Genomic DNA, 15545 nt, shown 5'->3' on the forward strand with positions numbered 1-15545 from the left:
GACACAGACTCTCCAAAATGTTTTCCAAAGTATGCTTCCTGGATTTATATAGGATACAGTAAAAAAAATGGTAAATCTATTATGATTGGGAGATCCGAGAAGAAATACATTTGAATCAGAAATCCAACTCCAGTTTGCCAAGTGAAGAAGGACTAGGATTGAAAGATCCTTGAAATAAAAAAGCATAATTTTCAGGCACTTTCATTTTGTTGTACATTCGGGCTATATATAAAGTAATGCATTAAAATGTGTTGTACTTTCCCATTACCAAAAATGGAAATTCCACTAATCCAAAAGGCCTATTTTGATGTTCTTAATCTGTAGATTTATGTGCAATAGTTACTTATTTTCTTTAGGGTTAAGTAAAATAAAGCAAGATAGATCAAATATTGTCTTTGGATAGACTCCTTCTGTTGAACTTCTTCACATATGCATATTGATTCTCTTTATGTCACTGCATATATGAAAGATCTCCCATTTCATGGTGTTTACATATATAATACTGATGTGCTTGAAATGGGATGTGGATAGGTGGTCATGCCAGACCATCCCGCATAGCTGCTGACTTAAAAAAATGGTAAGAAAAATATGCCATCACTCTATTATCCTGCTGCAATTCCAGCAATGATGCATTTGGTTTTTAATTTTTTTGTAAATGGTTGCTTTGTTTGTTCAGCCATGTTATATTAACATTCTTTATGAGTTTATGCATCAGCTATAGGTTATAGAATGTATAACTTTATAGTTTTCACTCTGGGAATAATTTCCTCTTGGAAAGGGAAGGAAACAATGTTGAAAACACAAGTTGTTAGTAGGTGAAATATCTTTCTATGTTCTTTTCCACAGCTTACTTAGCTTTTTCTAACCTACAGTTTAGACAGATCTAGTACCCTTTGGCTCCACTGTTTGCTTTTTTTATGATTAGAGTTGTCACACTGTTTTACTTCTTTCCATGGTAGGAAGAAGACAGCATTGATTTCAGAACAAAATGGAAAACTAGGTCTAAAAAGTGAGCGTAAACGTGTGCCAAAGTCTTCACTTCAGCAAGGACAAGCAGACGACAGGGAACGTAAAGAAAGGCATGAAAGCAGAAAGCTGGAGAAAGGAAGGTCACAGGACTACCCAGACTTGCCAGAAAAACCTGAGGAAGGCAAGGTAGCTGATGAGGAAAAACAAAGGAAAGAAGATGAGTATCACACTCGGTATAGGAGTGACCCAAATCTGGCAAGGTATCCTGTGAAGCCACATCCTGAGGAACAACAGATGCGTATGCATGCAAAAGTTTCTAAAGCACGGCATGAAAGAAGACACAGTGATGTAGCTTTGGCACATACAGAAGTGGAGGAAGCAGAGGTACCTGAGAATAAATTAGGAAAACGCTCACAGTTACAGGGAACTCAGGACAGAAAATCTCTTATGGAAACTCAGAGATCATACTCTATAGAAAGACCAGGTGATGTAAGAATTTCTGTTTCTAAACAATTAGCTAATCATAGTCCACCAACTCCCAGACATAGTCCAGTTCCTACGGAACACCTAGAATCCAAGAACCATGATTCCTTTAAAAAACAAAGTCGCCTTGATCCTGGTTCTGCTATTCTCATGCGAAAAGCAAAGCGGGAGAAAATGGAGACCATGCTAAGGAATGATTCCCTTAGTTCTGACCAGTCAGAATCAGTGCGGCCATCCCCTCCAAAGCCTCATAGATCAAAAAGAGGTGGAAAGAAAAGGCAGATGTCGGTCAGTAGCTCAGAAGAAGAAGGGGCATCAACACCAGAATATACTAGCTGTGAAGATGTGGAAATAGAAAGTGAAAGTGTCAGTGAAAAAGGTAAGAGCTTTACATATATTATATACATGTTGTGTGTGAAAAACATTTTGTACATATTCTGCTGTCACCTTCATCTTTCTCTTGTTTCCCCCTTACTTTTTTCTCTCATAGCGTTTTCACCTAGGAGAGGTTGAATATACCCATTGAACTGGGTGTATAACTTTTTTCTTTTGAGTTGAGATAGTCCAAAGTTAACATCAGCTAGTGATTTTTCTCCTTCCTTCCCTCTCCTCTTTCATGTAACAATTACAAGTTGAGGGCTTTTGGTTTATACTCTTCTCTGCGGTTTCTGTTCCCCTTTACTTACCACTTCATCTTATTTTTCAAAACGTGAAACGGTTTTCAGTGAATGGAACAAATGGCATGAAAAATTAGTTTCACAAACATTCAGAACTCATCATAATAAAATGTCAGATCTTCACAAAACATCTTGGTTAATCTCAGAATAAGAATAAACAAAATTCTATTAACTTTAATAAAATATCAAGAATCTGCCATAATACACTGTCAAAAGTAATAAAATATTTATGGGTGGAGATATTATTTAGGGGAGAATTAGGGGTCTGCCAAATTTTGTCTCTTTAGTGAATATGCTCCAGAACTAAACAAAAAATGTTTTCATCCTGTCATTTCAATTTTCCTTTATCTATTTATGGTAACACTGAGCACTACTAAGCAATACATTTTGTGTTTTTTAATAAAGTGTTTCTGCTCGGGTAAAATATTTGCACAAGAAGAAATACATGAATGATGAACTACTAGTAGTAGGAATAATCAAAAAAGGCTGTGACAAAGTGCTGACTCCATCTCATTGTTACCACAGCTTGTCTTTAAATGGCATTAATGGGACTCTGTGGGGACCTCTAGAGGTAGTATTTGGCTTTTTAGACTGCTTAATTATTTATTTTTGTCATTTTGAAGTTGCCTGTGGGTGTTTTACAGTCACAATGTCAATGGGTTGTCTGTATTGACTTTATGTCTTGACTTTGTTTCCTGAACACATGCTTGAGTCCAGTGTGTTAATCTGTACCTCTGTTTGTGTGTGTTTACCTGACATGCTTTTCCTTCTGATATCCCTCACATGCTCATTTTATGGAGATAAAACAGGACACCCTTCCATCCTTCACCTTTCATAATGCCGTTTGTTTTTCTGCATTAAATACTTGCCATTTGCCTTTTTAATCAGTTATAGATCATATTTTCCCCAATGTCCCAGTCTCAGGCAGGAGTTAAAGAAAATATACAGGCTAATCATGGTATATATGTTTAGAAGCTATATCTTTGGGATTATGTGGTTTTAGTTACCTTTTTCCCCCCACATTAAGTAAAGAAAGAAGGATTATGTAAAGTATTATATACATGAAAAAACTTTAAACTTGTAATTATGCATAAGATTTTATAACTTCTGGAAAAATAAGACAAGCATTGTAATGTTGTTGTAGCTGTGTTGGTCCCAGGATATTAGCGAGACAAGGTGAGTGAGGTGATATATTTTATTGGACCAACTTCTGTTGGTGAGAGACAAAGTTTTGAGCTGCACAGAGCTCTTCCTCAGATCTGGGAAAGCTACTCAGAGTATCACGGCTAAAAAAAGGTCAAACAGATAGTTTAGCAATAGTAGTTAGCATATATTCTTGAACGGTACCTTAAAATATGTGCTAAATTTATGCTAAGCCATCTGATTGACCTTTTATTTGGCTGTGACGCTCAGAGTACATTTCCCAGACCTGAGGAAGAGCTCTGTATAGCTCAAAAGGTTGTCTCTTTCACCGACAGAAGTTGGTCCAATAAAAGATATTACCTCACCCACTTTGTCTCACAACCATTGTAACATATTCAGTAAGGCAAAATCATGTAGGTCTTCAGTAGGGGAAGTCCGGGAATAAGGTGGTGTGATGATTGAATTGCCTCAAAACTGGAGAATCTTTAATGTTAACTGAATGTAATTTATGGCTTTCCAGCATGGTGATAAGTGCCATAATTAAAATACAAAATGGTTTCACCTATAGAAATCTACAGTCAATCAAGTGACTAATATTACATGCAAGTATTGACTCAAGTCACTTAAAGAGATTGTTAGCAATGAAAATAAAAAATACAAGCAAATTAATCTGTCAATGTAATTAATTTGTTCAAAAATTATACTTTATTGTATTTTTTTAAGTGGGGGCAGGATTAGAGAGGAAGGGAGTAGGGAAAGGGAAAAAAATGAAAGAGGTGTGAATAGTCACAACTTATCACCTGGCTTTTTATTATCAGCAAGATAGGTTTTCTAGGCATAGTGGCAGATGTTAGTCTTCAAAAGGGATTTGAAGGAGGATGAGAAAGTAGCTGTTTGGATTTTATCAGGGAGATTTTTTTCCATGCATAAACGGCAAGGTCAGAGAAAGCATGAAGGTGTTTAAGGTAGAAGCTGACAAGTAGGTGGTAAGGGGTGGGAATTCTACCAGAGTGAGGTAGGTGTCACAATAGCTTACTAGATCAGCTTGGTAGAGTGGGGGCCTTAAAAGAGCTTATATTTGATGCAGAGGTGAAGAGGGAGCCAGTGGAGGGACCCAAAGAGGAGATGATGTGATCAGAATGATGAACCAAGAAGCTGATTATAACAGCCGCATTCTGAACGTACTTGAGGAGAGCAAGTAGCAGTTAAGTTCTGTAAAGAGGAGGTTGCCATAGCTAAAGCATGAAATGATGATGGCTTGGAGAAGAGCTTTTGTTGTATAGACAGAGAAGAAAATCCAGCTTATAGAGATGTGTAAGAAAAAGCAGCAAGATTTAGCAATGGTCTGAATATATGATTCCGGTGATAGGGCTGAGTCAAAGATGGACACAGAGTTTGTGGCCTATGTGACTGGAAGGATGGTGGTGTTGTCCACAGGGACAGGGAAAGGAAGGATAGAGGAGGGCTTTGGGGGCAGATCAAGAGCTCAGTTTTGGCTATGTTGTGTTTAGGATGATGACTGGACATCTATAAAAGATGTCAGAAAGAGAGATACTATATTGGATGAAGGAGGAGAAAGCTTGTCAGTAAAGAGAGAGGTAGATTTGTGAATCATCAGCATAGGAATGATTGTTAAAGCTGTTCTTGTGGAGAAGAGCCTCTAAAAGCAGGGTGCAGAAGGAGAAAATGAAGAGGCCAAAGACAATTCCAGCAATAGCTGAAGAATGCTTTTGCTTGTTCATTGAACTTTATGACGTGTGTGTTACACTTGATGCATCCACCAAAAACTGATTTGTATTATTGGACATTATATGTGCCTATTCACCATATTTAATCTGATGTTTGTCCATGTTCAAGGATTCTACTTCTAAAAATATGAAAAATGTGTCATATCACTTTATAAATAAAAGTGAAGAGGCAAAAAAAAGTTACGTCCCTTTTTTACTTATTTAAAAAATAATTGATCATGACTAAAAATAAAAAAATAAAAAATAAATAAAAATGGGTTCAAGCTGCAAACTTTGCAACAGGACCAAACTTCCCCCAAGTTCCAGATTCAAAGGTTTGGTTCTATCAATTATAAATTATAAAGAGACGTGCCAGACAGATGTAAAAAGAAGTAGATCTGGGTTCAAGTACTCTCAAAAGTAAGGGGTCTTTAAGTCGTTGGTTTTAGCTTGTCTTTAACATTGACTCTTCCAGAGAGGGAATCTTCAGTTATTGGTGCATCATGAGATTTTTAAATATGCGTATGCACACACACGCATGCATGCGTGCGCGCACACACACACACACACACTCTTGAGTATTAATTTCTGTTTGATAGAATATGTTTGTTAAATCAATTCCCTCAAAGCTGGATTTCTGAAGTGATGCTTAAATAAAGCAATTAAACCCTTTCACTTAAAAGTCAGTGATAAATTTATATTATTAGTTTTGCTGTTATCTTAACAAATTTTCAAACAAATTCTCTGGACGGACCTTATGGTGAGTCCTCAGGCAGGGCCCTTAGAAGTTTGTGGCACTTCAAGGCCAGTTTATTTGCAAAGGTTAAAAATGTCTGAAGCGTTACTAACAGGCCCTCTAGCTTTCCAAACCCCGTATTGCTATGACCGTGTTACATTTGGGATTAACACCAAACTGTGTAGCATTGGGAACTCTTTTCTTTCAAAGAGTCATAATCACTCATGAGCAAATTTTTTATGCTTTAAATTGCAATGAAGATAATTATTGGAAATTTATCAATAGCAAAGTGATAAAACTGTTATACTAAAACTCATGGACCATATTTACGTGAGTGTAAATCTGGAATAACACTCCAGAATTAATTTGTATTAGTGTAACTGAGATCAGAATCTGGGGATGACGAACCGTGCTGTTACAGGACAGAATTTTACCAACCTTTCCTCTAGCATTTGCTCAAAAGCTGGGAGAGAAATTGCATATTTGGCCTCCTAAGGAGATTAGTTGTAAAGCTTGGGTTTGTAAATCAAAAATGCTCTGGACTCCATCACCTCATATAAATATGAGTTCAATAAGTAATCTGGATCCAAAATAATACAAGCAGGGATACAAAAGTATAACAAATCATGCAAATAAAACCTAGAGCTTGAATGGCCTTACAAATAAAAACCAAGCTATTAAAGTTAATGCAAACAAGAAATGAATGCCAACATAAATAAATCATCACCTGAGCGAGAGTACATGTAAGCATGTTGAACGTGTAATCATGATAGTTTTTTGTACTCTCCTTTAAATGTTTGTGCAAAAATTAAAACAGAATGACAATAAGACAAGTACTGTATTTGCAAAATATCTGGGAGAGATGTGAAATAGAAGAAGGAAGCTAGTGATCTGATGTTAATATTTTGACAAACATTTTCCCCTGTTAAAAACCAAGTGTTTAGTGTGTTTGCTTACAGAAGAGCTGTGAGGAACCGAGGAATCATTTTACCATTTAAAAGAGAAAAGACTTCCTTGCAATCGTAAGAAGCAGGCAGTATCACTTGACAAACACATTAAGCCAGCCTTTGCTAGAAATATTTATACTTTGTTCTTGAAAACTACCCCATAAGTATACTGATTCTGAACAATGGTCAAGTTGTGTAATTTGAAGACGGGACGGAGATAAGCACTTTGCAGAGAGAGTGGCGATATCGTCCTTGGGGACATATTTTGAAAATACCTGCCATTTGGGGGGATTTTGATTCATTCCAAAGCACCCCCAAACTTTAGAAGTATTTTTAATAATTTAGGAGTAAGTCGTTTTTGGAAAGAATTATTTAATAATGTCCAGAGAAGTCATCCCAACTTATTGTCAGTTTGTTGGCAGAATTTTTAAAAGGAAATCACTGGAGACAACCTAGAATAAGAAAAGAAAGCAATGAGTACTTGGGAATGTTCTGAGACTCAAAAACACAAGGCATTTTTCCTTGTTACAGTGTTCAACAAACTGAAAGAAAGAGAGTGGTTGAGAAGGCTGTTCATTTGTTTCAGGCAAATGTAGTGAGTGTTAATTGGACTGATAGCAAAAAAGATCTGATAGATTTAATTTCCCCCCTTAAACCTTTTGAATCCAGTATGAGAAGAGTGTGTCTGTAAGTGTACATAGATTCCCATAACAGGCCAAACATAAATTAAACGCTGTCCTGAGGTTGGGGGTTCCACGACCACCACTCCCAAGAGAAGGAGGCGGGTGGTGGTGGTCGGGGACTCTCTCCTCAGGGGGACTGATTCATCTGTCTGCCGCCCTGACCGGGAAAACAGAGAAGTCTGCTGCTTGCCAGGGGCTAAGATTCGCGATGTGACGGAGAGACTGCCGAGACTCATCAAGCCCTCGGATCGCTACCCCTTCCTGCTTCTCCACGTGGGCACAAATGGTACTGCCAAGAATGACCTTGAGCGGATCACTGCGGACTACGTGGCTCTGGGAAGAAGGATAAAGGAGTTTGAGGCGCAAGTGGTGTCCTCGTCCATCCTCCCCATGGAAGGAAAAGGCCGGGGTAGGGACCGTCGAATCGTGGAAGTCAACGAATGGCTACGCAGGTGGTGTCGGAGAGAAGGCTTTGGATTCTTTGACCATGGCATGGTGTTCCATGAAGGAGGAGTGCTGGGCAGAGACGGGCTCCACCTAACGAAGAGAGGGAAGAGCATCTTTGCGAGCAGGCTGGCTAACCTAGTGAGAGGGGCTTTAAACTAGGTTCACCGGGGGAAGGAGACCAAAGCCCTGAGGTATGTGGGAAAGCGGGATACCGGGAGGAAGCACAGGCAGGAATGTCTGTGAAGGGAGGGCTCCTACCTCATACTGAGAATGTGGGGCGATCAGCAGGTTATCTCAAGTACCTATATACAAATGCACAAAGCCTTGGAAACAAGCAGGGAGAACTGGAGGTCCTGGTGAAGGCAAGGAATTATGACGTGATTGGAATAACAGAGACTTGGTGGGATAACTCACATGACTGGAGTACTGTCATGGATGGTTATAAACTGTTCAGGAAGGACAGGCAGGGCAGAAAAGGTGGGGGAGTAGCACTGTATGTAAGGGAGCAGTATGACTGCTCAGAGCTCCGGTATGAAACTGCAGAAGAACCTGAGTGTCTCTTGATTAAGTTTAGAAGTGTGAGCAACAAGAGTGATGTAGTGGTGGGAGTCTGCTATAGACCACCGGACCAGGGGGATGAGGTGGATGAGGCTTTCTTCCGGCAACTCGCAGAAGCCACTAGATCGCACGTCCTGGTTCTCATGGGCGACTTTAATCATCCTGATATCTGCTGGGAGAGCACTACAGCGGTGCACAGACAATCCAGGAAGTTTTTGGAAAGCGTAGGGGACAATTTCCTGGTGCAAATGCTGGAGGAGCCAACTAGGGGGAGAGCTTTTCTTGACCTGCTGCTCACAAACCGGGAAGAATTAGTAGGGGAAGCAAAAGTGGATGGGAGTCTGGGAGGCAGTGACCATGAGTTGGTCGAGTTCAGGATCCTGACACAGGGAAGAAAGGTAAGCAGCAGAATATGGACCCTGGACTTCAGGAAAGCAGACTTCGACTCCCTCAGGGAACTGATGGGTAGGATCCCCTGGGGGAATAACATGAGGGGGAAAGGAGTCTAGGAGAGCTGGCTGTATTTCAAAGAATCCCTATTGAGGTTACAGGGACAAACCATCCCGATGTGTCGAAAAAATAGTAAATATGGTAGGCGACCAGCTTGGCTTAACAGTGAAATTCTTGCGGATCTTAAACATAAAAAAGAAGCTTACAAGAAGTGGAAGATTGGACAAATGACCAGGGAAGAGTATAAAAATGTTGCTTGGGCATGCAGGAATGAAATCAGGAGGGCCAAATCTCACCTGGAGCTGCAGCTAGCAAGAGATGTTAAGAGTAACAAGAAGGGTTTCTTCAGGCATGTTGGCAACAAGAAGAAAGCCAAGGAAAGTGTCGGCCCCTTACTGAATGAGGGAGGCAACCCAGTGACAGAGGATGTGGAAAAAGCTAATGTACTCAATGCTTTTTTTGCCTCTGTCTTCACGAACAAGGTCAGCTCCCAGACTGCTGTGCTGGGCAACACAACATGGGGAGTAGGTGGCCAGCCCTCTGTGGAGAAAGAAGTGGTTAGGAACTATTTAGAAAAGCTGGACGTGCACAAGTCCATGGGGCCGGACGAGTTGCATCCGAGAGTGCTAAAGGAGTTGGCGGCTGTGATTGCAGAGCCATTGGCTATTATCTTTGAAAACTCATGGCGATCGGGGGAAGTCCCGAACGACTGGAAAAAGGCTAATGTAGTGCCCATCTTTTAAAAAGGGAAGAAGGAGGATCCTGGGAACTACAGGCTGGTCAGCCTCACCTCAGTCCCCGGAAAAATCATGGAGCAGGTCCTCAAGGAATCAATCCTGAAGCACTTACACGAGAGGAAAGTGATCAGGAACAGTCAGCATGGATTCACCAAGGGAAGGTCATGCCTGACTAATCTAATCACCTTCTATGATGAGATTACTGGTTCTGTGGATGAAGGGAAAGCAGTGGATGTATTGTTTCTTGACTTTAGCAAAGCTTTTGACACGGTCTCCCACACTATTCTTGTCAGCAAGTTAAAGAAGTATGGGCTGGATGAATGCACTATAAGGTGGGTAGAAAGTTGGCTAGATTGTCGGGCTCAACGGGTAGTGATCAATGGCTCCATGTCTAGTTGGCAGCCGGTATCAAGTGGCGTGCCCCAAGGGTCGGTTCTGGGGCCGGTTTTGTTCAATATCTTCATAAATGATCTGGAGGATGGTGTGGATTGCACTCTCAGCAAATTTGCAGATGATACTAAACTAGGAGGAGTGGTAGATACGGTGGCAGGTAGGGATAGGATACAGAGGGACCTAGACAAATTGGAGGATTGGGCCAAAAGAAATCTGATGAGGTTCAACAAGGATAAGTGCAGGGTCCTGCACTTAGGACGGAAGAATCCAATGCACCTAGCTACAGACTAGGGACCGAATGGCTAGGCAGCAGTTCTGTGGAAAAGGACCTAGGGGTTACAGTGGACGAGAAGCTGGATATGAGTCAACAGTGTGCCCTTGTTGCCAAGAAGGCCAATGGCATTTTGGGATGTATAAGTAGGGGCATAGCCAGCAGATCGAGGGACGTGATCGTTCCCCTCTATTCGACATTGGTGAGGCCTCATCTGGAGTACTGTGTCCAGTTTTGGGCCCCACACTACAAGAAGGATGTGCAAAAATTGGAGAGAGTCCAGCGAAGGGCAACAAAAATGATTAGGGGTCTGGAACACATGACTTATGAGGAGAGGCTGAGGGAACTGGGATTGTTTAGTCTGCAGAAGAGAAGAATGAGGGGGGATTTGATAGCTACTTTCAACTACCTGAGAGGTGGTTCCAGAGAGGATGGTTCTAGACTATTCTCAGTGGTAGAAGAGGACAGGACAAGGAGTAATGGTCTCAAGTTGCAGTGGGGGAGGTTTAGGTTGGATATTAGGAAAAACTTTTTCACCAAGAGAGTGGTGAAACACTGGAATGTGTTACCTAGGGAGGTGGTACAATCTCCTTCCTTAGAAGTTTTTAAGGTCAGGCTTGACAAAGCCCTGGCTGGGATGATTTAATTGGGGATTGGTCCTGCTTTGAGCAGGGGGTTGGACTAGATGACCTCCTGAGGTCCCTTCCAACCCTGATATTCTATGATTCTATGATTCTAAACCCCTACTGGAGATTATTTCTCCAAGTACTGTGACACTATATGCAATAGATAAATAACCAATGGGCCAAAAGAGAACCATGTGGTACACTGCACAGTATAAATTGTCCAAATGAAAAACATCAGTGTATGAAAGGTGAAGAGATGAAGCCATTCTGGACTTGTCTAAATTGGAATAGAAGATTTTTTTGAAAAATGTGTTAGCTACCACATTTGATAACAGTGGGGTCTGACTCTTTAAAGGCCTGGGGCCTAGGTCCAACCAGCCCAGTTTGATTATCAGACTCAGCTAGGAAGGGGTCAGGTGATTCCTATAAAGGCTGAGAGATCTCAGAAGGGAGGAGGTATAGGAAGCAAAGTGGCATTTATGGTTGTCTCTGGAGCAGGCAGAGAGATACAAGGCAGAGAGATACAAGGGTGGACAATTAGTGGACAACGGGTTTTTCTCTTCTGAGCATAGCTTCAAAAGGGTGGATTCAAAGTGGTTATTTGCATTCCCCTTACCAGGGGTACTTCCTAGGAAATCCACTTCACACGTACTATTCCAAAAAACTCTTTAAAGTTCCTGTTACTTTCTTGAGATTGCATTAGTCATTTTTCTGGAAAAGTTACAATTGCATTTTTAATACAATGGACCCCAGAGGTATTAAACCTAATTAAATAAGGTTTAACTTAATTCAGTGAAGTTCATTCAGGCTACTGCAGTAAATAGTCTGTAACATTTCCCTCCCACATAAGTGAGCGTAACTAAGCTGCTGACTGGCACCTGAAGGGAGCCCATTGGCTATTGCCTGGACAGGTTTATTCCCTGGATGGCAGTTTTGCCATTACCTTTAACAATTTCACATTTCACCTTTTCAGAAAAGAAACATTCTGCTAGCAAGCCAATTTACATCCTTTAAAAATCTATATGCAGTAATTTAACAACCATCCTGTGTAATTTTAACTTGAGAAATTATGAGACTGAGCTTTCACACACCCCTTCTTATCCTTGAACCCGCAAAGCACTTGGTGTAAACTTAAGACATGATTCTCCTATTCAACTTTCCATGTGGTTTCTAGGGAGTGTGGTGTCCCTTGCTTCCCCAAGAAGTCAGCTGCCTCAGTGATAGATTGAGATTCCTCATTCCCCTAGGAATATTACAAGCAGCCATTCCCTGGACCAAAGGGAGAAATATGTCAGGGCTGCCTCCCTGTGCTATTGCTCTCAACCATTCACTGCTTTTAACAGGAGAAGAATCGGTCAAGGGAAAGTCTTCAGACCTCGCCAATAGTCAAATTCCTGTCTCTGCTCCACCTCCCATGAGGCTGGGACCTGGGGATTCCGGTGGCCTCACCACTGCTTGTCTGGGGGGAGGAGCAGTAATGTTGATTCCCCTCCCCATTGGGGTGGCCTTTTTTCCCTACCCACTGAGTTAAGGTGAGCAGAATTCCTTCTCTGATCCAATTCAGAGTCCGTTACACTTTCACAGACCATCAGGCAATCAGACTGTGGAAGGATATTCCCCCTCTTTCCTGCCTATAGTTACCTTCCATCCCGGACACACCACATGATCCACTGTCTACAGCCAAGTGCTGAGGTACAACCGCATTTGCTCCAACTCCTCAGACAGAAACCAGCACCTACAAGATCTTCACCAAGCATTCTCAAAACTACGATACCCGCATGAGGAAATAAGGAAACAGATTAACAGAGCCAGATGTGTACCCAGACGCCTCCTGCTGTGAGACAAGCCCAGGAAAGAAACCAACAGAACGCCACTGGCCATCACATACAGTCCTCAGGTAAAACCTCTCCAACGCATCATCAGTGATCTACAACCCATCCTGGACAATGATTCCATACTTTCACAGGCCTTGCGAGGCAGGCCAGTCCTCACCCACAGACAACCCGCCAACCTGAAGCGTATTCTCATCAGCAATGACACACCACACCATAGTAACTCTAACTCAGGAACCAATCCATGCAACAAACCTCGATGCCAACTCTACCCACATATCTACATCAGTGAAACCATCACAGGACCTATCCAGATCAGCCACACCATCACCGGTTCATTCACCTGCATGTCCACCAATGTAATATACGCCATCATGTGCCAGCAATGCCCCTCTGCTATGTACATCGGCCAAATGGGACAGTCCCTACGTAAAAGGATAAATGGACACAAATCCGATATTAGGAATGGCAATATACAAAAACCTATAGGAGAACACTTCAACCTCCCTGGACACACAATAGCAGATCTAAAGGTAGCCACCCTGAAGCAAAAAAACTTCAGGACCAGACTTCAAAGAGAAACTGCTGAGCTTCAGTTCATTTGCAAATTTGACACCATGAGCTCAGGATTAAACAAAGACACTGAATGGCTAGCCAACTACAAAAGCAGTTTCTCCTTTCTTGGTGTTCACACCTCAGCTGCTAGAAGAGGGCCTCATCCTCCCTGATTGAACTAACCTCATTATCCCTAGCTTGATTCTTGCTTTCATATTTATACATGCCTCTGGAAATTTCCACTACACGCATCTGAAGAAGTGGATATTCACCCACGAAAGCTTATGCTCCAATATGTCTGTTAGCCTATAAGGTGCCACAGGACTCTTTGCCGCTTTTACAGATCCAGACTAACAAGGCTACCCCTTGATACTTGAGAGTTTATAGAGTTGTTCTGTACCCATTAACTGGCTCATTGACCTTGGTAGCCCTCCAAACAGTTTCCATTTCCTTACATAAGACCTAATTTGAATTGACACCTCAGCATAATATCGTCTTTTTTTCTGAATTCCTCAAAAACGTTCTCTCATGCTGCAGGGGGTCAGTTTAAACTTTTGCAACAAAGCTTGTTTACATCAATCACAATCTTTATATTCCTCCTTCCACAAGGGTAAAAATGACAAAGGCTTTTGTCCCAGCCACTAGAGGAGTGAGGTACCATACCATGCCCTCTTCCCCACCTTGTTCAATTCACACCTTATTTCCAAAGCATGTAGGAACAAGTCATCCATCTCCCTAAAACAAGGAAGTAATTTGGAGTCCACATCAGCCACCGGGACAGGCACTTGGGACTGGTTCCACCTACCAGACTATGGCTCTGCTGGTGCAGTCCCTCCATCTCGAGCTGATACCCGCAATAGCCACTTACCCCTGCTTTTGGGTTACCTTATACCTAACATATAAAGCTATGACACCAATTACCTCCCCACTGCATGCAGCTGTAATAAACTTCTTGCACTCATCTATAAGCTTGGGCTGGAGGTAATTGAGAACCTCACTGAGGCCAGTACAGTGGTGTTGAAGTATTTTGGTGAGTAAATTCTAATGCAGTAATTAAAAATATAACACAGCATGGTCATTCTGTACTGCTGCAATTGTAACTTGAAACTATCATGTGTGACCTTCCATTTCCAGTGCAAACTTTTGCAAAAACAATCTGTTCTCATAAAAGAGAAAAATATGTAAACTTTCATCCATAAAAAGAGACACAGGGGAACAGGTTGTCTTGCACTCTTTTAGCTGTGAGTTCTTTCGTGCATTCCAGAGGAAGTTGGCAAGATCTAAAGATGTTTTTGTATTATCAAGATCTCCCCTCTGTAGCTTTTCTATTGTTTTTTTTTATGGATATTTCTATGGTGTTCATCACTATAGTGTGTGAGCACTTAATAAAATGATTGTATCACCAAAATTCCCCTATGAAGTAGGGAACTATTATGATGTCCATTATATATTTGGGAAACTGAGGTATAGAGATATTAAGGGCCACATTCTTAAAAAAAGATCAGCACCCAACAGCTCCCATTTTTCCACCTGTGTAAGTGGCTAGATTTTCAAAAGATCTCACCGCTTGTTTAGGGTCCTACACAAAATGGTTAGATTTTCAAAATTGTTCAGCATCCAGCAGCTTCTCTTAAACTTAAATTAGAATTAAAAGGTACCACTGGGAGCTCTTGGGTATTGAGCACTTTTAAACATCTGACCATTTCCATTATTTGCCTAAATGGGAGCTGAGTTTTTCTGAATATCTGGACCTAACCGTGGGTGTTCAGCACTTTTGAGCCAGGATTAACATCCAGATAACTTAGTTCCAGTGCAATGCCGTAACCACAAGTCAATCCCTCCTCTTGGTACATGCTGTACTAAAGTTCACATACATTTTGTATATACAATGTAAAAGAGCCATGAACTGCCACTAATGACTTATGATTATCCTTTTGATCTGCAAGTTTAGAGGAAGAGATGAGCTGTGAAAGATAAGTACAGAAATACACAGTATTTACTGATGCGGCACAACTGCTGTAGGTCTGTACAACATATATAAACGCACTCGCTGGAGAAAACAGGTTTAGGTTTTGGCACTGATATTCAAATCTGTACTTTCTCTTCAGGGTCAGGTAGCTTTCTGTTCCTCCTGAGGGGAAAAATTAAAAACCTATAGAAGAGAAGAATAAATTAGTTATTGGCCTACTTCAGTATGTTTGTTTTCTGAGTTACCTGATGGCCATTTGCTAGGCAGTTTCCTGGTCGATTCAAAGATCTTTCCCTGCTGTGCCGAAGAGGGAATCAACTACCTGTGTGGCACTGTCCCAAG

At 41.3% G+C, this 15545-nt stretch overlaps 1 protein-coding gene across 40 annotated transcripts in view; it reads left to right on the forward strand.

The window, feature by feature from the left end:
* Positions 1–15545, forward strand: part of RIMS1 (regulating synaptic membrane exocytosis 1) — a 490703-nt gene that overhangs the window by 218046 nt on the left and 257112 nt on the right. For all 40 annotated transcript variants that reach the window (XM_074947969.1, XM_074947975.1, XM_074947977.1 and 37 more), the window contains one exon: positions 960–1831. In XM_074947969.1, the coding sequence (XP_074804070.1) occupies positions 960–1831 (872 nt within the window). The remainder of the gene's footprint in view (positions 1–959; positions 1832–15545) is intronic.

The sequence above is a fragment of the Natator depressus genome, chromosome 3 (assembly GCF_965152275.1).
Source record: "Natator depressus isolate rNatDep1 chromosome 3, rNatDep2.hap1, whole genome shotgun sequence".
Lineage (NCBI taxonomy): Eukaryota > Metazoa > Chordata > Testudines > Cheloniidae > Natator > Natator depressus.